The 27410-nt window shown below is 35.5% G+C and overlaps 1 protein-coding gene and 1 long non-coding RNA gene across 3 annotated transcripts in view; one reads left to right on the top strand and one right to left on the bottom strand.

The window, feature by feature from the left end:
* Positions 1-1043: 1043 nt before the first annotated feature.
* On the bottom strand, positions 1044-26971 carry TMEM106B (transmembrane protein 106B). The gene is made up of 8 exons (XM_026003853.2): positions 26220-26971; positions 23188-23409; positions 19653-19716; positions 14379-14538; positions 9223-9363; positions 8907-8956; positions 7756-7809; positions 1044-6891 (listed from the first exon to the last, which is right to left on the bottom strand). The coding sequence occupies exons 2-8, from the start codon at positions 23405-23407 to the stop codon at positions 6753-6755; spliced, it is 828 nt and encodes a 275-aa protein (XP_025859638.1). The 5' UTR covers positions 23408-23409; positions 26220-26971; the 3' UTR covers positions 1044-6752.
* Positions 26503-27410, top strand: part of LOC140599719 (uncharacterized) — a 61705-nt gene continuing 60797 nt past the window's right edge. Inside the window, exon 1 of one of the 2 annotated variants that reach the window (XR_012002679.1) lies at positions 26503-26570. This is a non-coding gene — a long non-coding RNA (uncharacterized lncRNA). The remainder of the gene's footprint in view (positions 26571-27410) is intronic. The other variant, XR_012002681.1, reaches the window with a different exon arrangement.

Here is a 27410-nt window from a genome sequence, read left to right as displayed (position 1 = left end):
AGCACACCCAGGTAATAGATCTTTTTTATTCCCCTATTGAATAACTATCAAGTTGTTTTGGTTAAATCTCATCTAATTTCAGATCATGCTACTTGAAACAAAATTTTTATTTTTTTAAAGATTTTATTTATCTATTTATGAGACATAGAGAGAGAGAGAGAGAGAGAGAGAGGCAGAGACACAGGCAGAGACAGAAGCAGGCTCAATGCAGGGAGCCCGATATGGGACTCAATCCTGGGACTCCAAGATCAGGCCCTGAGCCGAAGCAGAGCTTGAACTGCTGAGCCACCCAGGCGTCCGGACACAAGATTTTTAAAACTATAATTAAAACCTTAGTTGTAAACTTGCAAAACATGGAGTAAATATTGATTGAAACAAAAGCTTAAAACAAGTTTTTAAGTTCAGTTCAAGCAAAAAGTTTTGAGTTCAAAACCAAAAGCTTCTTTGTGATTGGACAATTCTTTAAAAAACTGTGCCACATTTGGAAAATAAGTCACTCAATGTGTGAGTGAATATACAGGAAGAATCAGAAAGTTGAGTGGGGCACTGGGCTGAACACTGAAGAATAGATAGGCTTGAGGATTAAAGAAATGGTCAAATAATTTTCACAGGAAAAGGGAACATAATGAGTAAAGCATGGATAATGGAAAGGACTATTTCTAAGAATGGCCAACATCTCAATCTGGCTGGGACAGAGGTGAAGGGAAATGACAAGAAAAAAGAGTGTGGATTTAGGTATGGCCAAAATATGGAAGGTTGTCAATACCAGTAGCAAGGAAATGGGCTTTCTTCAGTAAACAAGTTAGGGAGTAATAGCAACAGAGATTTCAAGTATGAGACAGATTCCAGAGATATTACAGACATAAAACAGAATTTGACAACAGAATGGAAGCCAAATGGATGAAGAAAAATAAATCAAAGATGATGCTAAAGTGGAATTCAGGAAAGAACTGAAAGGACTTGAGAGCTCTGAGCTAAAGGACTTTCAATATCTACATTGATTTGTTTTTGTCAAGGGAATTTCGAAAGTAAGACCAAGATACTTGCCTGATACAAATTTTATTTTTCATGCTAAAATGTTTACAAATTTTATTTTGTCAAACACAATTACAAGAGCAACAGTTACAAGTAATTAAAAAAATAGCATTTGGGAGCACTTCTATTCCTTTTACTAATATAAGCATGTTTTGTTACATGAACAGCAACAATAATTACAATTATAGAACTGCTCAACTTGGAAATTCAGCATGTTATGATGGGCTAACACATAATATTAGCAAAGAGTAAGTGCCCAAACATAGTCTTTCATTCTATATTATGCTTTATTCCACAAGTAGAATCATGGATTAGAATCTATACAGTAACGCCATCTTTCAAGTATCTGACCGATCAGGTCAAGTCAGCAAGCATTTTAAATTATTTTCCAAAAATCTTACTTAATATAGTTCTATAAGGAAATATAAGACAGAACACAAGGCATAGCTTGCTGGTATTTTATGCCTAAAACAAACCATTACATAACAAAATTATGCATATTTTGCAACTTGGCATTTGTTCCATCTTACACAATTAAAAGATGAATATACTTACAGCACTTTAGAATCACCCGACCACAGCTGATACATTATCTCCCAGACTTCTAGTTTCTAAAATTCTGGGGGAAGTGGGACAGTTTGAACAATAATAGTCTACATGGTAGTAATATTACCTCTTGGCCATTGGCCCAATACTAACCCTTTTTGTTTTTTAGTATACAAAATATGCTGAAAACATTTCTCTTAAACACATTTCAATTAATGTAATTAAACAGAAGGCAACAATTTCCTTCTAGAAGAGCTATTTAGCTATGAAAAACTTGCCATATATTTGTTAAATTAATTTATGGAATAGTTTTAGGGTCAATACAGATATTTAATTTAGACTCTGTGCTAAACTTGTGTAAAAAGAACTATAAACATAATTATACTAGTTTTTTTAATGGAAATTACCATTTTTAATTTATCCCTATAGTAATTTTATAAATATATCACTTGCTTTTATCCAAAGTAAGGATAAATTTCAAAAATCCACTGTGAAATTTACATTCTCACTAAGCACAAAAATACACAAATGTTGGTTCTAATCAGAAATTTCAGCTAAGTGAAAATTTTTACTTTGAAATAAGATCTGGGATATAGAATAAAATTTTTGATTGAAGCACATCACAAATATATTGTTTTCATGTAAAAATAAATCTTTTTAAAGAAATAATGTTCAAGTCTTTTAACCCCATCTTCTCAAACACATATATTTTCCTTAAAATAAATGTTTCAGATAAACATCTCACTTAAAATCTGATTTTATGAAAAAGAGAAATAAAATTTAATTATTCTTAGATGTATTTGAGTCATGTAGTTGCTGCTTCCAGATATTATAACCTAAAAATCATGACACAATGGTAAGTAACCTTTGGTTTGCAACCTAATAACTTGAAATTCAATTCACACTGCTCACCAAAGAAGTCTGATGTATATTTGTAAATTTAAAATTTTCTTTAAAAAAAAATCCTGTATAACAGATAAGTATGAATTTAAAAATTTTAAAATTCATTGAGAAACGATTTTTATCATACCAAAGATCTACAAAATAATAAAGTATACTAATAGTATTTTTGAAAATACTAGCAAAACCCTCAAAATCTTATATTTTAAGTGCAATAATCAATACATTTTTTACAAATAAAACATTCTCAAAGGCTGGAAAGAAGATATGCTAATTTTAAGAGCAATGATGTTTTTTGAGTCAATCAGACAGGTTTTGAATCTCAAATCTGCCACTTTCAACCTTATGTGTATTTCTTAACTTCTCTAGAACTCAATCTCCTCAGATATAAAATGAGAGGCACTGTCAGTATCAACCTTAGGGGGCTCTTCTGAGTAATAATCAGATAATGCACATAAGAGATTACTACAGTATATGATACAGTAAATAACTAATAAATGTTCTTATGTTGAGCAGTGACTTACTTTGGGGGTCAAGCACCTAACAAACTATTTTCCAAAATGAAATATAATCATTATATAAAGAATTAAGGAAGTTTTAAAAAATTGAGGATATAACCTACATCAAAACATTCAGAATTATATTGCAGTAATGATATTTTTTGTGTTTTGGCAATCATTTTCCTTCTAACACTGCACTGTATCACTTCCAAACTATAATTCAGAAGATCTAAATTGAATTTTGTTTTGTCATGAACTCTTAAGAGAAAGTAATTACCTCACTGGCTTAAAAAAGAAAAAAAAGGCATGAAAAACTGCTCACAAATAAAACCAATCATTTACATGTCATATACTAAATTAAAGACGGTTATTTAGCAATTTCAAGCAATTTATTCAGTATTTAATATTTTCACACTGTTCTTATTTCTAATCTCAAATACATTAATCTCTATTATTTATAAATAGCCTACTCTGACAATGTATGTCATATATTTATTGGAATGATCAAGGAGTATAAATTCTAACAGAAAAAAATCAACTATAGTTTATGCTATACCAAAATATTGTACAAGTGCTCATTTTTCATTTAGAATTATTTCAGGTACGGTACTAACTTTAAAAGTACCCAAATCTTAGTCCATCAATATTATTTTGATTGTCGCTATTAAGTAAATGTTTTCTCTGAGTTTTTTCATACTAACCTGAGTCAACAGGGCTTCCTAATGGACTCTATTTTAAATTACAGAGCACCCACAAAGGAGACAGAAAAACTAGATCTGGGCCCAATATGACTATTTACTAAGTAAGTAATCTTCTTCAAGTCCCATAACTTCTCTATGCATCTCCTTCCTCTTCTAAAAGATGAGGATCCTGCCATCCTTTGACTCACAGGACCAGGGAAATTATATAAGAAAATTATGTAAGAAAAACATTATGAAAGAGCTCTAGAAGACCATAGTATCAGATATAATATCAACACACAGAGACTTGTTATAATATTGCATTTGGTTAGAACGACCAGTCTATTAAAAGTGTAATTCAAGAAAAAAATTATTCTTGAGTATCAGGAAAAAAATTTAACATCTTTACCATATCCTTTGAATAAGATCCAAGAGCAGTTAAAAAAAAAAAAAATCAAAAACACATAACAATATCTACCCTACCATTATGCAAGAAAAAAATTCACTGAACAATGCTCATTCATTCTTCCCTGTGTTTTTTTTTTAAATGGTTATAATTTTGTTTCACCTGAATGTTTTTTTGTAATTTTATTAACTTACAGCCTACTATGTTCCAGGTGTATTCTGGCAAGTTACTTAAACCTCTCTGAAAGCAGTAACAGGTGATCCTCTTTTCCTCTACTGTTGATTTGCACTTATTTTAAATTCTAGGTTTTTCTACCTTATACTTCATGGAATGTAGGTATAATAAAGAATTTTTAATTAAAAAAATGAAGACAAAATATTTAAAACTAAGTCACTAAAAGTAAATGTTCCCTCATTTTCCTATCTCTTCAGCAGACACTATGCATGCACTCTAAAAGGATATCAGAACCACAAATCAATAGAAAATTCCATTTAATTTGCACTACATACCTTTCCAAGGTTAAAAGATACAGAGCAGAAAAATAAATCAGGATTGATTTTTGAAGGAGGCATATCTGAAGGATGATTTTGAAAAAAAAATGGTGATTTTGAAGTACACAGGACTCAAGGACAAGAGAACAGAATATGATTAAAAAGTTTTTCAAACATTTTATGATTTTCCACAGTGTCACTGAAATACTATTATCTCTAGGTAGACAGGTGACCAGTCAGGTATATAGAAAGACTTGGAAGCCCTAACAGATGGTTGTTAATTAAAGGTTACAGAATTAGAAATTTTGAGGCAAAAGAGGATCTAAATAATACTCATATAAAGATGTCAAAAGACAGGGAAAATGAAATGCAAGGGATTTGAAAAATACAAATAGAATCAATGTATTAGAGGAGTGTAGTTTCAAGGAGAATGGGAGTAGTCAAAAAACACAGCAGAAGAAAAACACATCAAGACTGGATTGACAGTGAGTCTGTAACAAACGTGATGGGGTGACTTTTAACAGTGAAGATGGATGAGTTCGCAATGGATTAAGGTAAGACAAGCAGTTAAAAAAAAAGTTTGCACATTCCACCCATTTAAAATGTTCACTCAGGAAAAGGTGGAGAAAATATGAAAGCTAAGGAGAGACCTGAGTGTTTCAAGGCAGAAAGGAGGCTTCATTCACTCTAAATAGTTAAACAAAGCTTGTGTGTTATAGCTGGAGTCCGACTGATACTAGGTATGTTTCAGATATAAGTTAGGCACTTTTTGGGGGGGGGGGGGGGGGGGGAACCTGACTTCTGTCACTAGGAACCAGAAGGAAATTCATCTCAAGCCACGTATTTTATTTTATTTTTTTGGTATCACAGTCGGCCCTACCCTCAGTGGTACGTATTTACAAGGTAATCAGAACCTGATAAGTGAAAAGGCAAGAAGCCCAAATGGAAAATGGTATTGAAGATATAAAACAACGAAGTGAAAAAGTAATTTATACTTGAAAACAATTTTAAATAAAATCCAAACAAAAATTTGAAAATTTTAAAATGTAACCACTAGAGGCATGATATCCATGTGAAGTGCAAAGTGATTAATTTTTTAAAAGGATAATACAGCTCTTAATTTTGATATAGCCACCATCGCTTAATGACAAAATTTCTTGGATAATTGCTACCAAAGACATAATTTCCTCCTTAAAACAGGTATAAAATGGATGACATGAGTGACTTACATACCTAATAGTTGTGAAAAGTATCTCCACAACTTCTTAGTATGCAAAGCAATATTTAAAAAAAGTGGAGAATCAAAATACTTTATTTCAAAACTATTTTATGCCTGATCCCATATGTAATTGGAACCATATTCACATTCTGTAAGTTTCTGAATTTCATTTTCCTGTTTATTTTTATGAGCGACTTACTTTGTTGAAACTGTACTTAATTTGATATTTATTAAAGCTGTATAAAAGCCATGCAAAGTTTATTTACAATATTGTACATTAACTATGTTTGAAGACTACACAAAAATTTCACAAAACTTACTTACATGGAAAGACATGTGAAACGGGGCTTTAAAAAATTTTTAGGTACAGAACTTTGCAAAGATTATTTTGGTTCTAGTGTTATGCAAGTACTAGCTTGAAATAAGACTGTCAAAAATGTGCAAATGAGTAGATTTCCAACAAATGAAAAACTACAAATGTTTAGCTAAAAGCTAAAATATCCTGAAATACTACTATATAGCAATGGGAATTTGTAAAACAGAAAAAAAGTTATTTTTTAAAAGTCTTTCATGAATAACAGGTTCTCGGTAATATTCTATAAAACATCCAGAAATAAAGTTTCTCCAATTATGTTCATCATCAAATTATGTTTCCAGTAGTCACTGAAGCTGTGAATTATAGATAATTATTTGTTGTCCTACCTGGGAAGTCTCAATGTCCCCATTAGGGGAGGAGGGGGAAGAAAATCAGCAAATTTAGATTCAAGTAAAAGATCCTGGTACAGATATGAACACAGAGTAGAGTTTTGCAATAATGTACAAGTCCACACACTTTTAACTGTACCCCTAAAATGGAAGTGTAAACTTTAGGTTTGTTCAATTGAAGATCTTCTATCACGAAGTAAGTACCTCATCCTTCCGAGTTTAGAAAAATATCAATAGGGATTTCTTCTCCAGTGGCATCTCTTTCGATTTTTACTGTTGTGGCTGAAGTACATTTAGATACTCAGATTGCCCCAACTGATAAGTTGTGTTCCTTCCACAGTCAACATACTGGTACCTCTCCTGGGATATCTGTTCAGAGTGTCCGAAGTATGTTGTTGTCACAGTAACTCTAAAAAAGAAAACAACGAAAAATATATATATATATAAACGTTTTCTAAACTGAGAATACTTCTATATATCAAAATTTTCTTCAGAGACTGATTAATGATAATTTTGTGGATGTGGACCTCTTGGGGACTATTTCCCTAATAGAAAAACATAAATGCTGGTTTAGCAAGCCTTACTCAAATAATTATACGAAGCAAAATATGTTTCCAGAACACCTATCATGAAATAAAAATACATTCATTTCACTCCTAAAAATAATTATAGAAGTGGCTGGTGGCTCAGTTGGTTAAGCATCCAACTTTTGGTTTTAGCTCAGGTTATGATCTCATGGTCATGGGATTGAGCACTCCATCGGGCTATGTGCTCAGCAGAGTCTGCTTCAGATTATTTCTCCCTCCTGCTCTATTTCTCAAATAAATAAATAAAATCTTTTAATCATATAGTTCTCTTATCACAGGAAAAGGATTATTTAGATGTCAGCTAATGACCCAAACACCAAACCTATAATCTACAATTTTTTAATGGCTTTGAATAATACTCATCTTTCAAACCAGTAACAGTATTTTTCATTACTTTTAAGGATTATTTACTACAGGCAGTCCTCCTCTCTGTCCCAATCCCCTCCCCATTTTCCAGCATTCTTGCAAGGTCCAGATTCACTGCTTAGTGGCCATGTCATCCTTCATTGCTTCCTTGAACTCCTCTTTTCATCATTTGTAAAGTGGAATATTTACTCACCTCATAGAACTTTTATAGGGCTCAAATTCAATTGAACTGATATTTGTAAAGGGGTTGCATATGCTATAAGCCAATGTTATACATCTTAATTTAACAAAGAAATACCTCAAAAGAAATTCATACTTACTGCATCATGAGTACTATGTTATGCACTTTGATGGATATCAGTGTACAGAAATCACTGTTAAAAAGAAAAAAATGTGAATAAATGCAAGCTATATTATAAATTTAAAATCATTTAATTATGATTCCTCCTGTGTTACAACTAATAGAGATACTATAAAGAAGATATAAGTGGAGTGCCTGGGTGGCTCAGTTGATTAAGCATCTGACTTGATTTCAGCTCAGGTCATTAACTCAGGGTCCTGGGATCCAGCCTACCATCGGGCTCCCTGCCAGAGGGGAGTCTGCTTCTCCTTCTCCCCCATCTTCCCCCTCCCCACCTTGAGTGCTCTCTCTTTCTAAAATAAACAACTAAATCTTAAAAAAAAAAAAAAAAAAAGATAAAAGCATTTATTGACTCAAAACTTTCTATAGCTCAAATAATGGTTAAGTATCTTCATGACTTCTTATTCTAAAAACAGACATGCTTTCCTACTATATAACTTGTAGAGCTGTTTAACCCAGGCTACAAATTATTGCTACTTTTTACTCACTTTTTGAAATTTTAGTAAACAGTCTATTACTTAGAAATTCTATGTTAGCCTGATATAAAAGTGATAAAAATTTATCTTTTTTTTTTTTTTTAAAGATTTTATTTACTTATGAGAGACACAGAGAGAGGCAGACTTAGGAGAAGCAGGCTCTATGCAAGGAGCCTGATATGGGACTGGATTCCAGGACTCCGGGATCACGCTCTGAGCTGAAGGCAGATGTTTAACCGCTGAGCCACCCAGGCGTCCCTTATCCCCCCCTCTTTTTTTTTTTACTCAGTAAGAGTCAATAATCAGTTAGATTCAACTGAAAAGCCTGAGAACTTCAAACCAATAATAGAGTATTATAAATTACTAGTATTTTTTTTAGTTCTCTTACACTAAAAAGTCAACAAATACTAAAATGTGTAAGAATATCTCAATTCTGAAAAATAAATAAGTAAAAAACAAATATTAAGTATATAGGTACATAATGTACATAAATATTATGTATGTTGACAAGGGCAAAGAGAACAGAAACAATCAGAGGCCAATAGGATTATTCCAAATGTGGTTTCCATGTCCATATACTTTATTCTTCATACTTTATAATTTAATGAGAAAATGATTAAAAATCAAAACTTACTACATATAACTCATTTCCTCTGCTATGATAGTAGGTACTGTATAATCAATCTGAAAAACAAAAAATGAAAATAAGCCAACTGGAAAGAGGATCAAAGAGTCAAGTATTGAAGACAGATTTCATACATAATCTCAAGGTTTAGAAATTTCTCCCTTTGCAAAGTTGATTCTAAGACTTTCTCTTATACATGGACGGGACACATGTCAAGGTCAGGTTTTTAAGGAAATCTCCCCACCTCCCCTTGACTCAAGTTAATATGATAGACAAAGTCAAGATTCATTTAACTCCTCCAAAGTATTTCATGATGGAAGCTTACTTGTTTCATATCCAGTGGGCCAATATTGGTTATGTTGTTTAAGCGTGCCTTTCCAATAACTGTTTTTGAAAATTGAACTTGTGCAGTGATGTTTTCAACTTCAACAGAATAGTAGTTATTGTTTGTTATATTTAGTGTGTTCTGAAAAAGAAAGATAAAAAATGTATAAACATAACAAATATGTACTCAGAATTAATTTTAGGGGCCCTGGGGTGGCTCAGTGGTTGAGTGTCTGCCTTTGGCTCAGGTTATGATCCTGGGGTCCTGGGATGGAGGATGGAGTCTGGCATCAGGCTCCCCACAGAGATCCGGCTTCTCCCTCTGCTAGGTCTTGGCCTCTCTCTCTGTCTCCCCTGAATAAATTAAAAATAAATAAATTTTTTAAATGACCTCCAAAAAATAAAGACTTCAGCTGTGACCATGCTTCAGTTATTAGGAGGAAGAAAAGTACTGCCAAAAATATCAAAGGACATTAAAGGAACTGCTTATTTGGTTTTATGGTGAGTACTATGTATATAATATACTGATAATAAACACAATAAAAAGTCCAAAAAGTGTATTCTACAGGAATATAGAAAAATGAATGTTAGAAAATCTATTTGTAGTCTTAGCAAAAATTCTATTAAAAATTTTTTTAAGTTTCACCTAAGTTTTTGATAAATGTTAATATATAAATATCTTCACAGTCAATATTAATAAGCTACTTCCTAGTCTACTAAACACAAAGATGACCATTTAAAATGTTAAATAATACTTCAAATAAATTTTGTTTAAAAGAGATTGGATTTTAACTTCTATTATGAGTAGAGATTCGTACTGGGTCACTTTGAGGAAGAAATGCGATACATTCAAAGTCTGTTGCAAAAAAATGGAGCTATATATTTCTATGCATAATAGCTGGGGCAACTTCTACAATTCTAATTCATAATGATTATCTTAAATTATTTTAGAAAATGACCAATGAAGAAAAAATGTTAAATCAAGAGACAAAATATAATAAATAAAACATCCAGAATAGTCATCACGAAAGGATATCAACAGAAACTAAATGATAAATATTTGTAAGGCAGATTGTAATGGTTATCATCTACACAAAAGGTCCTTATAAACCGAAAAAGAGGGCAGCCCCGGTGGCTCAGCGGTTCAGCGCTGCCTTCAGCCCAGGCCTGATCCTGGAGACCCGGGATAGAGTCCCATGTCAGGCTCCCTGCATGGAGCCTGCTTCTCCCTTTGCCTCCCTCTCTCTCTCTGTGTCTCTCTCATGAATAAGTAAATAAAATCTTAAAAAAAAATCAAAACAAAACAAAACAAAAAAACAAAGCCTTAAGAGAAAAAAAAAAAAAAAAAGCAAAGCATGAGTAAACAAATCAAAAGAGTACAAATATAAATGGCCAAGAAACACTTAAAAATTCTCACATTCATTTATGGTTGAGGAAAAGTTGATTTTAGTACAGAATATTGCTTTAGATACATTACCCTAGTAAAACTTGTAGAAAGCAACAAATTCTATTCCTGACAGGGATATGAGCAAAAGGGACTATTTTTACATTCCTGGAAAACATGTGAAGCCTTGCAACCATTCAAATAAGGAAACTAGCAATATCCACTAAAATAAAAATAATGTATATCCTGTGACCTATCAATCCTACTTTTGAGCATTTATTCTAAAGAAATAAAAACATTAGGATGTTAATGACAGTAACATCCTAAACAAACAAACAAACAAACAAAAAAACTGAAAACAAAGTGAATGCCCATTCACAAAAATGACCGAATAGCATTAAATCATCACATGGAATATTATGTGGCCCACTGGAAAGAAGAGATTAACTATAAACCAGAATATTAGGAGAGATTTCTACAAAGTGTTAATAGGTGAGAAAACCAACATGTATAAAATATGTACAAAATATTATTCTTTGAAAATAAGTATTAAACTAAAAAAAAGCTAAATGTGGGCTTATAAATTAATATGAATATGGAAAAAGGTAGAACAATGCCATATGGAGTAAATGGAAAGAAACAACAGTCTCAGTAAACAAGGATTAAAAAAAAGAACATGGTAGGGGCACCTAAGTGGTTCAGTCAATTAAGTGTCTGCCTTGGGCTCAGCTCATGATCCTGGAGTTCTGAGATGGAACCCCACTAGCTTGCTTTTGGGCTCCCTGCTCAGCAGAGAGTCTGCTCTTCTCATTCTATCCCTCCCTCTCCCACCACCGCTGGTTTGCTAGCTTTCTCTCTCAATAAAGTCTTAAAAAAAAAAAAAAAAAAAGAATATGCTAGCAATCAGTGATTTTGTGACCCCATTTATGCACTAATTTATAGTTATAAATATAGAGAATTTTTAAATCCCATAAAATAGTAGAAACAACCTTTATCTAAATATATAGTTTCATCTACTTAGCTCTTACTACCCATGTCAATTTAATTTCTAAACACTACAGGGAAGGGTTGTTAATTTGAAGTCAATAGACTTTCTGATACACGCCAAAGGGGATTCAGAAGAATCTTGGAATCCTTTGCACATGCAAAATAATGCTGGTATGTTTCTTTCTCTGAAGTGTCCATAGCTTTCAGTAGAATAGTGAAGGGATCAATGATGCAAAACAGGTTGAGAACAAAACTACAAGAATCAGAAATGCTCAACCACTGAGACACCCAGGCGTCCCTAAAGTAGTTCCTCTAATGTACCGAAGATTAAAAAGATAACAAAAAACAACAGCCAAAAAAAAAAACCAAGACAGAAAGTTTAGTATTATCAGACATTTTGTTGCTGAGAGCAGTGAGAATCCACTTAATCTGTAAGTCAAGAGATCACAGTCGTAAACTTTTAAGTAGGGCAGCCTGGGTGGCTCAGCGGTTTACCACGGCCTTCAGCCCAGGGTGTGATCCTGGAGACCCCAGATCGAGTCCCACATCGGGCTCCCTGCATGGAACCTGCTTCTCCCTTTGCCTGTGTCTCTGCCTCTTTATCTCTCTCTCTTTCTCATGAATAAATAAAATCTTAAAATAAAATAAACCTTTAGGTAATGATGACTTATTATCAAAGGTCTTAAATGATCTGTGATCTTTAGTTAGCAAATTTACACTTAGCAATCTATCCTATAGAAGTAACCTGAAATGGAAACAAAGTTTAAGTACAAAGATGTTTTCTGAATATTTATAATAGCAAAATTAAACATCTACTAAGAAATGGTTGAGTAAATTGTAATACATCCATATAAAAAGCACATGAAAGCACTTAATATGGGAAAATTTAGTGAGATTTCACTTAAGGTAAACTGTGCATGTGTATACACTTATACACGTGTGTATCCCTTATATACATTATGAAAATACCTGACTACATTTCTAAATGCATATAAGTGTGCAAATATATACATGCATTATTAGAAAATATATGTATATATTTATAGTTAGATCTAGATAGAAATAAAAATATACATTACAGTATTTTCAAATGTATTACAATGATTAATATGTTCATAAGCAGAAAGACAAAAGTTATTAAAGCATAGTAAGCAGTACTAATGTATATTCATTTTAAGAAACAAAAGCAGTATTATATAATCCACTTTTCAAAATACTGATAGAGAACCTATGGAAAACTCAACCTCATCTCACGGTAATCCAGTCAAACTTAATGTTTATCTTATATAATAATGTTATTTCTTATTTAATGTTCATCCTTTCTAAGTGTTAGCATCCCAAAAAGTGGGAATTCCTGAATATTTACTGAAAATAAAGTATATTTACATCTAAATATATTTATATTTAGAATGGAACATCATAGGACTTTTTAATCTTTTATTATGAATTTATAATATTTGATACTAAAACAAGTTTCAGAGGTTGGCCAAAAGAAAAATATGGCCACTGCCTTAAACACTGTACAAAAAGAAAAATACAATTCTCATTCCAGATGACTGTTAAAGTGAGAAAATATGGGACGCCTGGGTGGCTCAGCTGTTAAGCATCTGCCTTTAGCTCAGGTCGTGACCTTGGAGTCCGGGGACCAAGTCCCACACCGGAATCCCTGTATGGAGCCTGCTTTTCCCTCTGCCTATGTCTGCCTCCCTCTCTCTGTGTCTCTCATGAATAAATCAATAAAATCTTAAAAAATAAATAGAGTGAGAAAATAGTCAACAATTATTCACCAGTCATATGAAATGATTTATAATTAGCATTATGTTGTTTTATGCACATTTTTTTCCATAGATGCAGTTGTTTTTTTAAGCCTGTAGATTAACAACTTTTGGTGTTAAATAATGAGGATAAATGGACCCAGGAGAGTTCTTTTTCTCCTGTAATTAATGAGCAATTCCATTTTAACATACCATTCCCCTATAATCCTGTCCCTCCAAACCTCTCCTCACAACTACAACCAGATGTATCTCTATTTCTACCTCAAGTATATGAACCACCCCTGCAAGGAAAACCAACTAGTCCAATATTGCTCTTCCTAACAAACCACTGCCACAGAGATGCACCCTTGTGGCATGACCAATACACATTTTCCTTTTTAATTATTTAGTGGTTTGCAAACCATGCTTCTTTTCAAACAATGTTAACAGGTAAATAAGCAGACCTTCTCTGAGGTTTTGTTTGTTTGTTGCTTTCAGGAGTAGGGAGGCTGTAGAGTACTGAAACACCACTGTCCAGGAAAATACTGTGGATATTTTCCCACTCACTAATTTATAAGAGAAATCAAACAGTCATCTATACTTTATCTTTCAAGACCATAAAGGAATAGTCTGGTAAAATGACAAAAAAAAGAAAAAAAAAAAACTGTACTCCACCAAATACAAGGAAAAGAAAATGGTATGTTTATAACATTTATAGAATCAATTATTTTAACACTTTGCCAGAAGCTAGTTGAAGTCAAATGTTGAAAAGTGAACAAACTGTTAATATTTTTTTGCCCAAGATTGTTTATTTTACCATCTTAAAGGCAACTTCAAATGCTTAAATGATTCTGTATACAGAATTGCCAGTACTATTTGCCATTTTTAGCAGAACCAGAAATGATAAAGATCAATAGCAGACACCCAGAAACAAACTGACCAGTGCCACATTTAATATTCTCTAAAGGGACAAAGGCATACTTAATATCATAAAGGAATATAGTAAAATATTTAACGTAAATTTGTACTTACCGTGATATTTAAATATACTGTACGCTTTTGAACATCATAACTGACGTATGCTGATTTTACGCCAATGTATTTCACGTCAATAGAGCGAGGGAAAAGGAAAAATACAGCCAATCCAGAAAGGAGCAGACAAACAAACACAGAAGCCATCACATACAGCTTTCTGAAAAGAAAAATGGCGTATTGAAATACATGTGCATCAAAAAGTACATAATAAAAACATTTAGAGAAGATATTTTCAACTTGAATTTTCCCTATTATACTTGCAGTAGATGTACAATTTTACCAACTTTTTGTATTACAAAAATATTTAGTAGGATTGGGTTTGGTCTATTAAGTGTTAAAATGTCCTCCTTAAAAGATGTATGTACCTTTTTGGAGACTGGGGTTTCAGGGCTATTGTAGGTAGAATATTTACTACAGTAATTCCTAAACCAGGCTATACACTATAATTAATTAAGCTGAGGAACTTTATAAAAAAAAAATAGACTTCATGACTCCCTTCTCTCCCTTCTGAATTCACTAAAGCAGAATTTTCACATGTGGGTTTTGCCATTATATAATTCCCTAAAGTGACGGCTCATCAGAACCTGTGAAATCCTTAAAAACATAATGACATAACCACATGCCTCATCAATCTCACCAAGTCGCACTAACACTTTGAATCTCTCATTCCAAAGTATTTATGTACTCCAGTTTTTAAAATACTGTTGACATTAATCAACTCTGCTTTGATGATGTTGTTAAACTGTTTTTTGAAAATCAGGAAAGGGGTAATATTATGCAGATATAAGACAAGAAAAAAATAAACTTTCTATGCCTTTGCTATTTTTCAAATTCCCCTTGAAATCTAGCTCTTCTTTTTCTCGCTCTTTATTTCCAATCTCCAGGGATCCGCCTCCATCCTCAAGTTTACCCTCCAAATTAGGGTTTCAAAATACAATTTTCCTGATTTCTCCAACAAATAACTCCACAGCAGCACCTTTGTTTCTTTCTATGGCTTGCATGTCACTTTATGTCATTTATTGGTCTGTTTCTATAAGTGAACTCTCCTCATTATGGGCCACATCTTTCATCTTTTTTCCATGCTTGGTTAATTTTTAATTGGATGCCGACTCATGTATTTTACCATGTTGAGTGTTGGATATTTTAGTATTCCTGCATATATTCTTGAGTTTTGTATGGGGTACAGTTGAGTTTCTTGAAAACAATTTGAATCTTTTAAGGTCTGCTCTTGGGTTTTGTTAAGCATGAGCATTACAGCTTTTAATCTACTACTGTATTTTCTGTTACTGTGGAAATAATCCTGAGTACTCTACACAATTCCCTATGAATTATGACATTCTCCATAGTGATTGGTGGAAACTATCCCTAGCCCTATGTGGGCTCTGAGGATTGTTCCCTCTGTCCTGTTTTGCGTGGTTCTTCCTTCAGTCTCAGATACTTTCCTTATACACATACACCGACCAGTACTCAGCTAAACACTCAAGGAATACCCAGTGTGGCTCTCTACTGTCTAGTACTATGTCCTAGTACTATGTCCTGGTCTTGGCCTTCTAGATTCCCATTACCATTTATCTCCTCAGTTTAGGGGCACTGCTAAACTCTGTCTGGGCTCTTTCCATTGTGCTGTGGTCTGATATTTTTCCCTAGACATTAAGGTGATACAATTGTAGGACTTACCTTATTTGTTTTTCCTTTCTCAAATACCACCATCCTGTACTTACTGATGCCTATTGTCCAAAAATATGGTTTCATTTATCTGTCTGGTTTTTTAGTTGTTTTATACAGAAAAATAAATCTAGTGCCTATGAGGATTCCATCTTGGTTAGAAGTAAAAAATCAAATTTATTTGATTTTGTATTTGTAGCCCTTTGTTTTTATGCAAAGAATCTTGTTCCCTAATGGCATTAGTACATAACTATCTGCTTTATGTATCAGTTTCAAAATGATACTAACATTACTTCTAATAATGTAGCTATTGAGTGCAGTTTAAACTTTTGTTTTTAGTTGTCTTTGTCATTTAGAACATGTCTTACTAGACATTGACAGTCAAAATGAAATATTGTCAAGTCACTTAAAAGTGATTCTTTCAGGGATGCCTAGGTGGCGTCTGCCTTTGGCTCAGGTCATGATCCCATGGTCCTGGGATCATGTCCCTCATTGGGCTCCTTGCTCAGTGGGGAGCCTGCTTCTCCCACTGCCTGATGCTCCCCATGCTTGTGCACAGTCTCTCTCTGACAAATAAAATCTTTAAAAAAAAAAAAAGTGATTCTTTGATCTGTGGTTATGCCACCAACTGGAATTCAGTTAGAATCATTTGTTTCAGTTTTTAGGAATTTTTCTTTTTCCTTCTGATTTCAACTTTTAAGTTCTTTTTTTAAAAAAATGTATTTCTAAAGTCCAAACAATATAAATACATATACATACAGAGATCTCACTTGCTTACCTGTTCCCCCTTCCTAGTTCCCTCCCAAACTCTCAGAGTAATTGTTTTATAAGTCTTTGGTTTATCATTCCACTGTTTCTCTCTTCTTCTCTGTATGCATGTGTTTATTCAGATAAAAACGTACTCTGGATATCAACAGTAGTACAATATAGAATTCTCCCTCATTTCATCATCGTATAGATGTAGCATAACTTATTCTACTAGAACCTCATCACTGGCCATTTACATTATTTCTAGTCTTTTGCTATTACAAACATTGGCACAGTGGATAACTTTCACAAAAGCCACTGACTATATCTGACAATTATCCTTAGAAAAAAAAATTTCAAAGTAGAATTCCTGAGCCAAAGGGTCAATGTATATGTAATTTTCCTAGGTAATGCCAAATCCCCCTTTACTAACAAGGTATGTGTGTGCTCATTTCACACAGTACTGCTGACAAAACAATGTCAAAATTTGGAGTTCTGGCTAATCTGGTAGATAAGAAGTGGTATTTCAATGTTGTCTTAATCTGTTTTTCTCTTATAAGACTGAACATCTTTTCCCATGTTTAAAAGACATCTGTATTTCTTTCTTGTGGACTAGTCATTCATAATATCTGTGATAATGTACAGACATCACTCCCAGCTTGCCATTTATATTCTGGCTTTAATTAAGGTTTTTGTTTTCATCTTATAAAAGTTAATCTATGCTTTGTAAGATGAATTCCATCTTTTCTTTCCTCACTGGATTTTGAATCATATGCAGAAAAGGTTTTTCATCCTAAGATTTAGAGGAATTAAGCCTAATTTTTTGAATATTCATAACCATCTACTATAGACTTTTAAAAATCCCTGGTTCATTTTCCTTCCATAGATATTTATTTTCAAAGGTTTTATTTATTTGAGAGAGAGACCACAAGCTGGGGAGAGGGACAGAGGGAGAAGCAGACTCCTTGTTGACCAGGGAGCCCGATGCAGAACTCAACCCCAGGACCCTGAGGCATGATCTGAGCCGAAGGCAGACACTAAACTGACTGAGCCACCCAGGCACCCCTTTATGAATGTTTAAATATTCTGCTCTACTGGTTACTTGTTTAGAGCACTGCAGTCAAGAAGAAGCATGCTAATCTGATTTTCTGTCCCTTATAAATTAATTGATCCTTTTGCCTGGTTTTATTGTTTTTTTTTTCTTTTTTTTAACCTTCAAAATCCAATCATTTCACTAGGATGGGTAGAATATTTTGAAGTTCGTGTCTTGTTTTACTTTAGAGAAGTGTTCTTGAACTGAATGTTTAGTATTTGTTCAGTTTGATTCCTTTGATTTTTCTTCAGAGGCTTCAATAACATGTGTGTTCAATCTTCTTTGTGTTCTATACCATTTTATCTTACTTTTCATTAACTGTGTTTTCATTTCCTCCTTTGTAACTTCTACTTCCTTTGCCATACTTTACAATATGCACTTGTGTTCTACCAGTTTTCATTTCCTTGGTTTCATTTCTGAAATTAATTTTTTCTAATTCAAGGTTCATAGTCTTTCCATGTCCTCATGTTGTTTAGTCATCTCATTTCTGAGCTTTTCTATTTCCAACTCCTGCAATTCTTTCATAGCTTCCATAGTTTTCTTAATTTCTTTTAGAATAATTTACAATATTAAGTTCCAGTTTTCATGTCTCCTGATATGCTTCTACTATCGGTCAGCATTTTGTTTCAGTTCATTTTTTTTTTTTTTAAGATTTTATTTATTCACGAGAGAGAGAGGCAGAGACACAACACAGGCAGAGGGAGAAGCAGGCTCCATGCAGGAAGCCTGATGTGGGACTCGATTCCGGGTCTCCAGGATCATGCCCTGGGCCGAAAGCAGACGCTCAACCACTGAGCCACCCAGGGATCCCCACTTTTTTTTTAACTGTCTTTGTATGATGCTTCATTGCAATACTTTTTTGTTGCTCATGTTTAAAGGACATGTTTTTGTACCTTTAACAGAAACTTGCATTTTAGATGATGAGGATGGGCCAGGGTGGCCTTCCTAGCTTCACTGCTCAAAACTCCTTCTATTGGAATACAAAGTTGTTCTTCTTCTTTTTATTTTTTAAAGATGTATAAACACTTCTATAATTCTGAGATTCTCTCTTTAGTTTTTGAAACTTTTCTTTTTTCCCCATTCTTTCTTTGGACAAAATGGATTCAATACCTAGCAGGCTTTTCCTTAGGATATGTCTGTCCTTTTGAAAGAGTTTTTGGTGAGTTTTCCCAAGGACTTTGAGAGATCAAAGTGGTCTAGTTCCTTCTGATCTTCTTAAGGCCCGTTAGTGGATCTCTGTAGCTTTTCTGCACTCTTTTCCAAGGTATATAACACCAAGAGTCCTCCCATTTTGACAGGTTATCCAGAAGCATTTGCTGGAAGTACTCTGTGTGGGATCCTCTTCTTTTGGGAATTATGTATCAGAACATTTGCTTTGTATATCAGGGTTCTCAGGACCTTCAGCAATTCTTTGTTCCCTTCACAAATTCTACACAGCTGCTAACATGCTTTGATCCTTGCTCCATTTTTATTCTGGGATGAGTAGGAGAACCTTAACAGCCATTTTTTGATGAAAATGTTTGTGTTTCCTACTGCTATTCTAGGTTTGTCTGTTTTAGTAAATAGATCTGAGAAGATTCAGACACTAAGCTGCTTTGAAGACGTTACCCCAAATCAGAAATCCTTTTTTTAATGACATGAAGCATCTGATGGCATAATTTAACCTGATAGCATTTTTCATTTTAATACTGTTAATTAGAGTAATTATATGTAATTTGAAAAGCAAAAAATACTCAAAAGTTTTGCTATTTTTTTTTATCACTTACGTCCTTCTTGGCCTTAATCTCTGATCACTATATGGAATCAATGCCACCAGCTGGTTTTCTTGCCCTAAAAGTAAAAGGTTTAGAAATTTATTAACATAACGTACAGTGGCTTTCTACCAAAATCTGGGTCTCATCTTATCTCTCTGGTAAACTGCTCTCAAAATTTTCAAAACTTATCTAGTAGACACAAGAGTTCCAAACAGATAACATATTTTTCATAGCTTGATGTCTAGCTATGACTACAAATAATACAAAGAATGAGAAAGAGTAATCTGTTTACTGAAAGTCCCAGCTTTCAGTAGATCTGAATTTACCAAGACTTCTTTCAACTATTTTCCATGTAGATTCTATTTGGTTATCTGGATAAGAACAGAAGAAATATTCCTACCTTAATGTCCTAAAAGTCTCTAGAGGTTACTACACTATGCCCCTTAAAAACCAAAACTGACATATAACAAGTCTCATGCTTTAAGACTGCATACAAAATGAGGCTTCCACAACTCATACAGGCCACACACTATCTACGGTAACTCAATTTAAAATCCATCTTTTATTTCTTAGGTTGGGCTATATCCATATACTTAAATGCATAAATAGATCTTTAAAAAACAATTTTTCAATCTTATCAGAAACGTGGCTCTTTGTACTAACTCTTAAACCACTATAGTCAAATTATTTTAAGCTTCCTATAATGCGCTTCCATTATTCCTCCATGCCCCTTCTACAACTCTCCCCTCATGTACACACACTACCTCCCCACACCCACATGTAAATATATATTATATATATATATATTTTTTTCTCTCTGTATGTACATGTATCCTGTCTTGTTTGGGGGTATTCATTTGGCTAAACTACAATCCTGCTTAAAAGAAATCTTTTTTTTTTCTTTCTTTTTTAAATTTATTTATTCATAGAGACACAGCTAGAGAGAGAGGCAGAGACACAGGCAGAGGGAGAAGCAGGCACCATGCAGGGAGCCTGATGTGGGACTCGAACCCGGGTCTCCAGGATCACGCCCCTGGCTGCAGGTGGCGCCAAACCGCTGCGCCACCGGGGCTGCCCTAAAGGAAATCTTTTAGCTAATATGCTGATATCCATATAGCTAAATGTGGATAGAGAAAAATATGCAACTCTGCTCACTGGCCTTGTTTAGATCACTAATCTCAAGTGGCCTTTAATGATGTTACCCATCATACAATACTCCTAGTTCACACTCTCAACTTGCCTCTCCAAAATCACAATTCTGTAATTTCACCTCTTGCTTCAAGTTGCCAATAGCTCCTTCCATATCCTCACTCTTAGCCCATGATGTGGTAAACAAGAAAGAACTTTCACAAGCTCCCACTACCACATCCACCCACCTATTTCTGTATCTATGTACTAACTTTTCTCCTATTACAAAGAGTAAACTGTAGGTGCTCCTCTGTAAGAGCAGTCACTTAAACTTGTGCACTACATCTAATAATTCTCCCATCTCCTGCATTATCCATTGTTTTTCCTCATTAACAAACATATTATTCACTCCATCTTTAAAAAAAAAATTCCCTCTTCTGGCCTCATAGCTCCCTCCAGCTACCACCACTCTTCTTCTTTACACACACACACATATATATATACACACTATATATATACTAGTATACATACTATATATATACTATATATACTATTATATATATATGCTATACTATATATGCTATATATACTATTATATATACTATATATATAGTAAAACTCAAAAAACTTTTTTACTATGTAACTTCACTCCTCCTGTGCTCTCTTGATCCCACTCTGTACATGCTATATACATGCTTATGCAACTTGCCAAGCTGTTCTTTTAAAGGTGTCCACTAGTCTGTATCTATATCATCAAATCCAATGGTCGGTTCTCAGTCCTTATATTATCTGATCTGTTGGTAGCATCTAACAGTTCCTTACTCTCTCTCTCTCTCTCTCTTTTTAATTTTATTTATCTATTCATGAGAGACACAAGCCAAGACACAGGCAGAGGGAGAAGCAGGCCCCATGCAGAGAGTCCTATGCGGGACTCGATCCCAGGTTCCCAGGATCACGCCCTTGGCCAAAAGCAGGTGCCAAACCGCTGAGCCACTCTCCCCACCCCCTAGTCTCTCCTCCTTAGTACACTTCCTACATTTATTTCCAGGACACCAGACACACTAGAATTTCCTCCTTCTCCTTTGGCTGCTTTTTCATTGTCTTTGCTAAATCTTTCTCATATCACTGACTTTGAAATGTCACAGAGCCCTATGGTTCAGCACTATGGTGTCTTTTTAATTTACACTGATTGCTTGGTACTCTCATCCAACTCAGCTTTAAGTACCACCTATATTCTGATGACTATAGCAGAGGCCTTGTACTTGAATTCCAGGCACTTATTATAACTACCTACCTACTGAATATATCCACTTAGATGTCAAATATGCATCTCCAGAATTATATCTGTAAAATAGAGCTCCTGATCTCTCCCAGAACATACACATACAGTCAAATCTTTTCTCCATTCTAATAAAGAGCTAGCTACTTCCATTCTTCCAGCTGTTCAGACAATACTTTCCGGAGTCATCCTTGATTTCCTATCCACTTCCAGGCTACCAAAAAGCCTATTGGCTATACCTCAAAAACACATCCAGATTGCTAAAATAGTCCTTTTTTCTCTCCTCTGAGCCTGAGGCACTAATCCCTTCACTTAGAAAAATCCTTTCATTCTCCAACAGCTACTTATCCCTGCAAAGATAAAACTATCACATTCAAAAGGCCAACTCTCTCTATATATAAACTTCCCCAACCCAGGGTGTTAGTTAGAAACTGGTGTATATTCTATTGTCACGTTGTCGTTGTCCTTCCCTCATGGTTTCTCTGGGGTTCCCTATCAACTTCAACCAAGCACAAAACGAGATTAGCACAAAGTATTTTTATTATTTCCATTGTGGCCACTTTTACCAAAATTTGTCTAGCCTACAAACAGCACATGAAGATTATTCCCTTCTGGATTTCCCTATGATATACCACAAACTGATTTTCCCCCCATATTGCCCATCTTCATTTACCATCCCTCTTCGTGTAGTTCCTCTTAAGAATGACTAATTAGGGCATGACTGGCTTCTTACTATTCTTTAGTTCATGAATAAAAATATTAGGTCACCAAACTACTTAAAATTGTTCCTAATGCCCAACATGTGATTATGACCCTCTACTGATGCCAAATAGTTCTAAAATGTTTCAGTCAAGTGATAGTATGTATCTGCTATTGCAGGTGGGAAAGAAAAAAATACTAGTGCTAGACAGGTGGTTTTCGTGACTTCTTTAGGAAACTTAACCTGTGTATTTTTTTTCTAAATGTTTATGTTTGTTCCTCTGTGTCCCTTTAACTGAAGGCAACTGTTACATAGTTTTGACTTTAATCCTAAAAGAGTTTTAAAACAAAGGATTGTGCTTACTTAGATCTATGGATTTTATATTACTTGTGCGAAAGCCTGGAATTACTCTTTAAAGGAAAAACAACAGCAACACATACCTCTAGGAATTCTTCCGGTTCCTTGACAAGTGGGGCAAGTGACACTATCTCTTCCTGTAAATTCCACATATGGAAACTGAGAGACATCTCCACCTCTCCCATCTTCATTATGGACTTCATTATTAACCAGTCCATTCCTCATACTTTCAGTTGATGTGACTCCATCATAAGCATCTTCTTTATTTGAATGCAAAGGCAACTGAGAAAAAGACTTTCCCATGTCTAAAAGAAGAAAAATCTTACAGTAAATTTTAGGGAAAAAAGTATACTCAATACTGTGGGATTTTTATACCAATCTAATTAATATAGAGCAAACTGCAAGGGAATATTCAAATTATTTTTTATTAGAATTATATTTAATCAAAGTAATGTCTGAAACAAGGGAGCCAGGAGTCCAAAGTGTTCTTCCGACAAAAAATTATAAAATGATATATCAGACTTCTGATGAGAAGTCTACACTTCCCTAAAGGTTCTCCGAAAAGAAAGAGGGCTTCACTTTTCTTAGAATAAATAAAACAAAAACATTCTATCTTTAAACCAATTAGTGCTAAATGCTAAAATTGGTTTAAGCAGATTATGATTACCTATTATATGTATAGCCAGGTAAATCTGAAAGACTACAACTACCTCCAGTTAGACCTCAGGCTATACTTTCTAATTAAATTCTTCCTTCCAGCTTATCTCTTAACTCAGGCCAAAGACCCTGAGGGTAAAGCATCCCTATGGAGGGAAGGGAAACTAAAACCTCAAGCAGAAAGAGGCAGCTTGACTAATGCCAAGACAATGATGGATCTAACCTAACCTTTACTGCCCACCTGCATGTACCCACCCACCTTTCCCCCACATTTTCTTTATATAAACTCAGAAGTATTTTCTGCACTTGAGACAGTTTTTTGAAATGATAGTCCGCTGTCTTCCCCATGCTGGCCTCACTGAACTAAATTCCTTTGTTTCACCACCACTCCTCTCTTTGCTTTTGGATTTTGTCAGTGGTGAGTGGTTGAACCTGGTGTGTTTGGGACTCCTGGAGCCAGGTTCTCTTGGGCCCCTAACCCCTGGTTATAAGTTCAAAGTAGTATTTTTTAGCCTTATAAAATTCATTCTCCTTTGTGATAAATAAAATCCACAATTCTTCTCATTCTCACATTTCTAGCCTTAACGTTTAAACATTTGCAACAAAAACTAAAAAAAACAATCATGCAGATTATTTTCATTCAACAGTTGGCAGTTAAAATTATGAAATTAATATTCCAAGATATTTAATATAACTCACCAACATAAAAAACAAAATTTTGATCATTAATTTCAAAATTTTAATGATAGTATTAAAAAATAACGGGTTAAATTTAAATTTATATTTAATATAAATTTAAAACCAAGTAAGAATAAGTAGTAGTACTTATACATACACCACACCTATACTAAAATAATCCTTGCATGTAGGTAATGCAATAGCACTGCAGTTGAGTAACACAATTTTAAGGATGAAGAGAAAAGTCATAATCCAATCTGATATTCGGAGGGAAAATTAATAAAGAAGGAAAGCATAATTTAAAAATAACATTTCTTCTTTCTAAATTTGATCATGTATCTTTTACCAGTTCCTAAAAATAATTATAGACATTTGTATGAAGAGAAACATTTCTTTTAAAAATTCTCATTGATTTGAGTAAGGAAAACTCAGTAATTCAAGTCACACTATCGTATGAAGAAAAGTTTTTTTAATACTGGCATTCCATCTAAGTGTTGGTATCACGGAAACATAGTGTATATAGCAGGATAAAAAATTATACAACTAGGAGACAAATTTAAAATTGTAGAATGAAGATGCTTACTTTCACAATTTTACCATTAAAAACAAACTACATACATTGTCCATATAAGTTTTAAAACATAAATGATTTTGTAATTTCCACAAATGCATTATCTTCTCTTGGTTTGTCTCAATGACATTAAATCCAAGCAAAAAAAAAAAAAAAAAAAAAAAACCAAATAAATAAGTCCAAGCCAAACAAACCCTTGCCAATCACAGATAGTTGAGGGGTGAATTAACATCCCTGTTCCCACACACTGACCTATATGGAATATCAGCTGAACAGGGATGGGAGGCCTCAGTAGTGAGGTCTCAGGCATCCTTTTTGGGATCTCAGTGAACACAACCGGCCTGTAAGGTGCACCGCACCAGAATGCTTTGGTGGAGGGTGAGGGGAGACACAGAAGGCAAGATCAAGATCAAGTGGCTCTCAGCATGGGCCCGTTTTCTATTCCTATCTGTTGTTTTGATGACTCGGCCTCTGACAGGTGTTTGTTTCAGCAAGGCTAGCTGACAGGCACCAGACTTTCGTCAGGTACTTCGTATCCCCGCCCCCCGCCCCCACCGGATTTTCCTCACAGTGAAGAAACATTGACCACTTATTCCTGGAGACTCGCCGGTGTGTTTATGAGGAGGTGCTATGCCCCCTTCGCTTCCCTGTAATCCATGTTTTTCCTCACAATCTCTTACTGAAAACCCAACATGGATGTAAGGCAGCATAAAGAGATTAAAAAAAAAAAAAAAAAAAAAAGCACAGCACTCCATCCGACTTAAAAGGGTCATGATCTTCTGGGATAACGAAGTAAGCCATCACCTTTCATAAGCTCCATAAACAAAACTCGGCACACAGACTACTCTGGAGAGGTCAAAGGGCAAGGCAACCGAGCAAGAAAACTCCACAACAGCAACACCAGGCCTCCTGGCCGCGCAAGGTGTGAGGGCCTGGGATCCTCCCTGCGCTCCGGCGTTGGGCCAAAGCCTGGAGCCCCCTGGGCAGGAGGCTGGGTCCGGGTAGGAGGTGACACAACACCGCCATCACCCAACCCTGAAAGCGCCTCTGTGGTGGCGGGCGGGCCCGGCTCCCCTGCGGCTTCTCCTCCCCCCCTCACCCTTACCCCAACCCCCGGCCGTCTCGGCTCTTCCCGGGGCGCCGCTGCTCTGCTCTGCTCCGCGAGAGGGACGGGGCGGGAGGGGGGGCTGCTCGTCCAGGGTCGCTCACCGTCACGCGGGGCGCTGCGCCGTCCGGAGCTGCTCCCGCGCGCAGAGGCCCGAGGACAGTGTCACGGGGTCGGCACTCGCGACCGCTGCGGCTGGAGCGACAGGCCTGCAGGCGCCCGGCCGCCGCGGATTCGGGGCGGGGGAGGGGCGGCCAGAGCACGGCATCAGCTGAGGCCGGGCGCTGCTGCAACCTGCGTCCGCGCCTGCGCAGAGCGCTTCCGTAGGTGTGTGACCCAGGCGCGTGCACCACGCATGCGTCCTTCTTACCCTTTGCTCCAGCCCGGAAGCGCAGCGGCGGCTCTAATTTGTTCAGCCTGCGGGTTCTGTTGCCTTGGTCTCCCGAGACTCAGAGGTAAAAAAAAAAAAAGTCAGTCGTCCTAGCCCTCGAAAATTTAAAAATAGAATTAACCCTTTTTTTCCCCCTTCCTATCAGGCTTTTTCCTTTAGCAAAAGGAAAAAAAAAACTGCCTCAACCCTCAGCTGAGCAGCTTTGCCAGTCGTCGCTGACGCTCGCGACGCTGGGAATGGGATCAACCGTGGGTAGACAGGCGTTGGGCAGCCAAAAAGCCACATCGTTTAAAACTTAGAAGCTTTGACTTCGTAGAAGGAAGCTAAGTGCGGCAGGAGCCCTGTCTTTTGTCCTGGTTGGTCTGGTGTTGCTGGTTTTCGCGCACAGGTCACCATCCTCCACCCCCTGGTCCCCTAAGTCGAAAGGGGAGTGACAGCGCCGTGAGAGCCCAGCCCGAACCCGGTGCCTCGGGTCGCCGCCGGCCTTGAGGCTAGTGTCGCAAAGGCTGGAATAACAATACGGAGTTGTGTTAAGGATTAAGTTTTAAGGGTTGAGTGAGATCCAGAAAGTAACTGTCAAGCGCAGACTAGACCCTGTTGCCTGCAGAGAAATTTTAACGTTTCATGAATGTTAGCTGCTGTTACCATCATGGTCCCCGCATACATGGGAAGGAAGGAAGGAAAGAATGGGATTTTATTTCTCTTTGGGCAGGACCGGTTTGTTTCGCTGGTGGAATATGAAGATACGTGAAAGTAAGAAATACAAGTCAAAATAATACACAGTTTTTTTTTTTTTTTAAAGATTTAAAGTTACTGCAGCTGAGATAAGTCTTCACAATGTTGGTGAACATGCAATCTCAAAACTTGGTAACAACTAAACAATATATATTGAGACTATTAAAAT

Source organism: Vulpes vulpes, chromosome 7, assembly GCF_048418805.1.
Source record: "Vulpes vulpes isolate BD-2025 chromosome 7, VulVul3, whole genome shotgun sequence".
NCBI lineage: Eukaryota > Metazoa > Chordata > Mammalia > Carnivora > Canidae > Vulpes > Vulpes vulpes.
Note: the sequence above shows the minus strand (reverse complement) of the source record. Positions and strands in the feature narration are given on the sequence as shown.

Excerpts from the sequence above, each read along its gene's own strand:
- TMEM106B (XM_026003853.2), bottom strand. The coding sequence starts at position 23,407 with ATGGGAAAGTCTTTTTCTCAGTTGCCTTTGCATTCAAATAAAGAAGAT. Across the intron at positions 9,364-14,378 it reads CAGTATATTTAAATATCACG|AACACACTAAATATAACAAA; the intron begins GTAAGTACAAAT and ends TTTCTTTTTCAG. Across the intron at positions 6,892-7,755 it reads AACATAGTACTCATGATGCA|AGTTACTGTGACAACAACAT; the intron begins GTAAGTATGAAT and ends TTTCTTTTTTAG.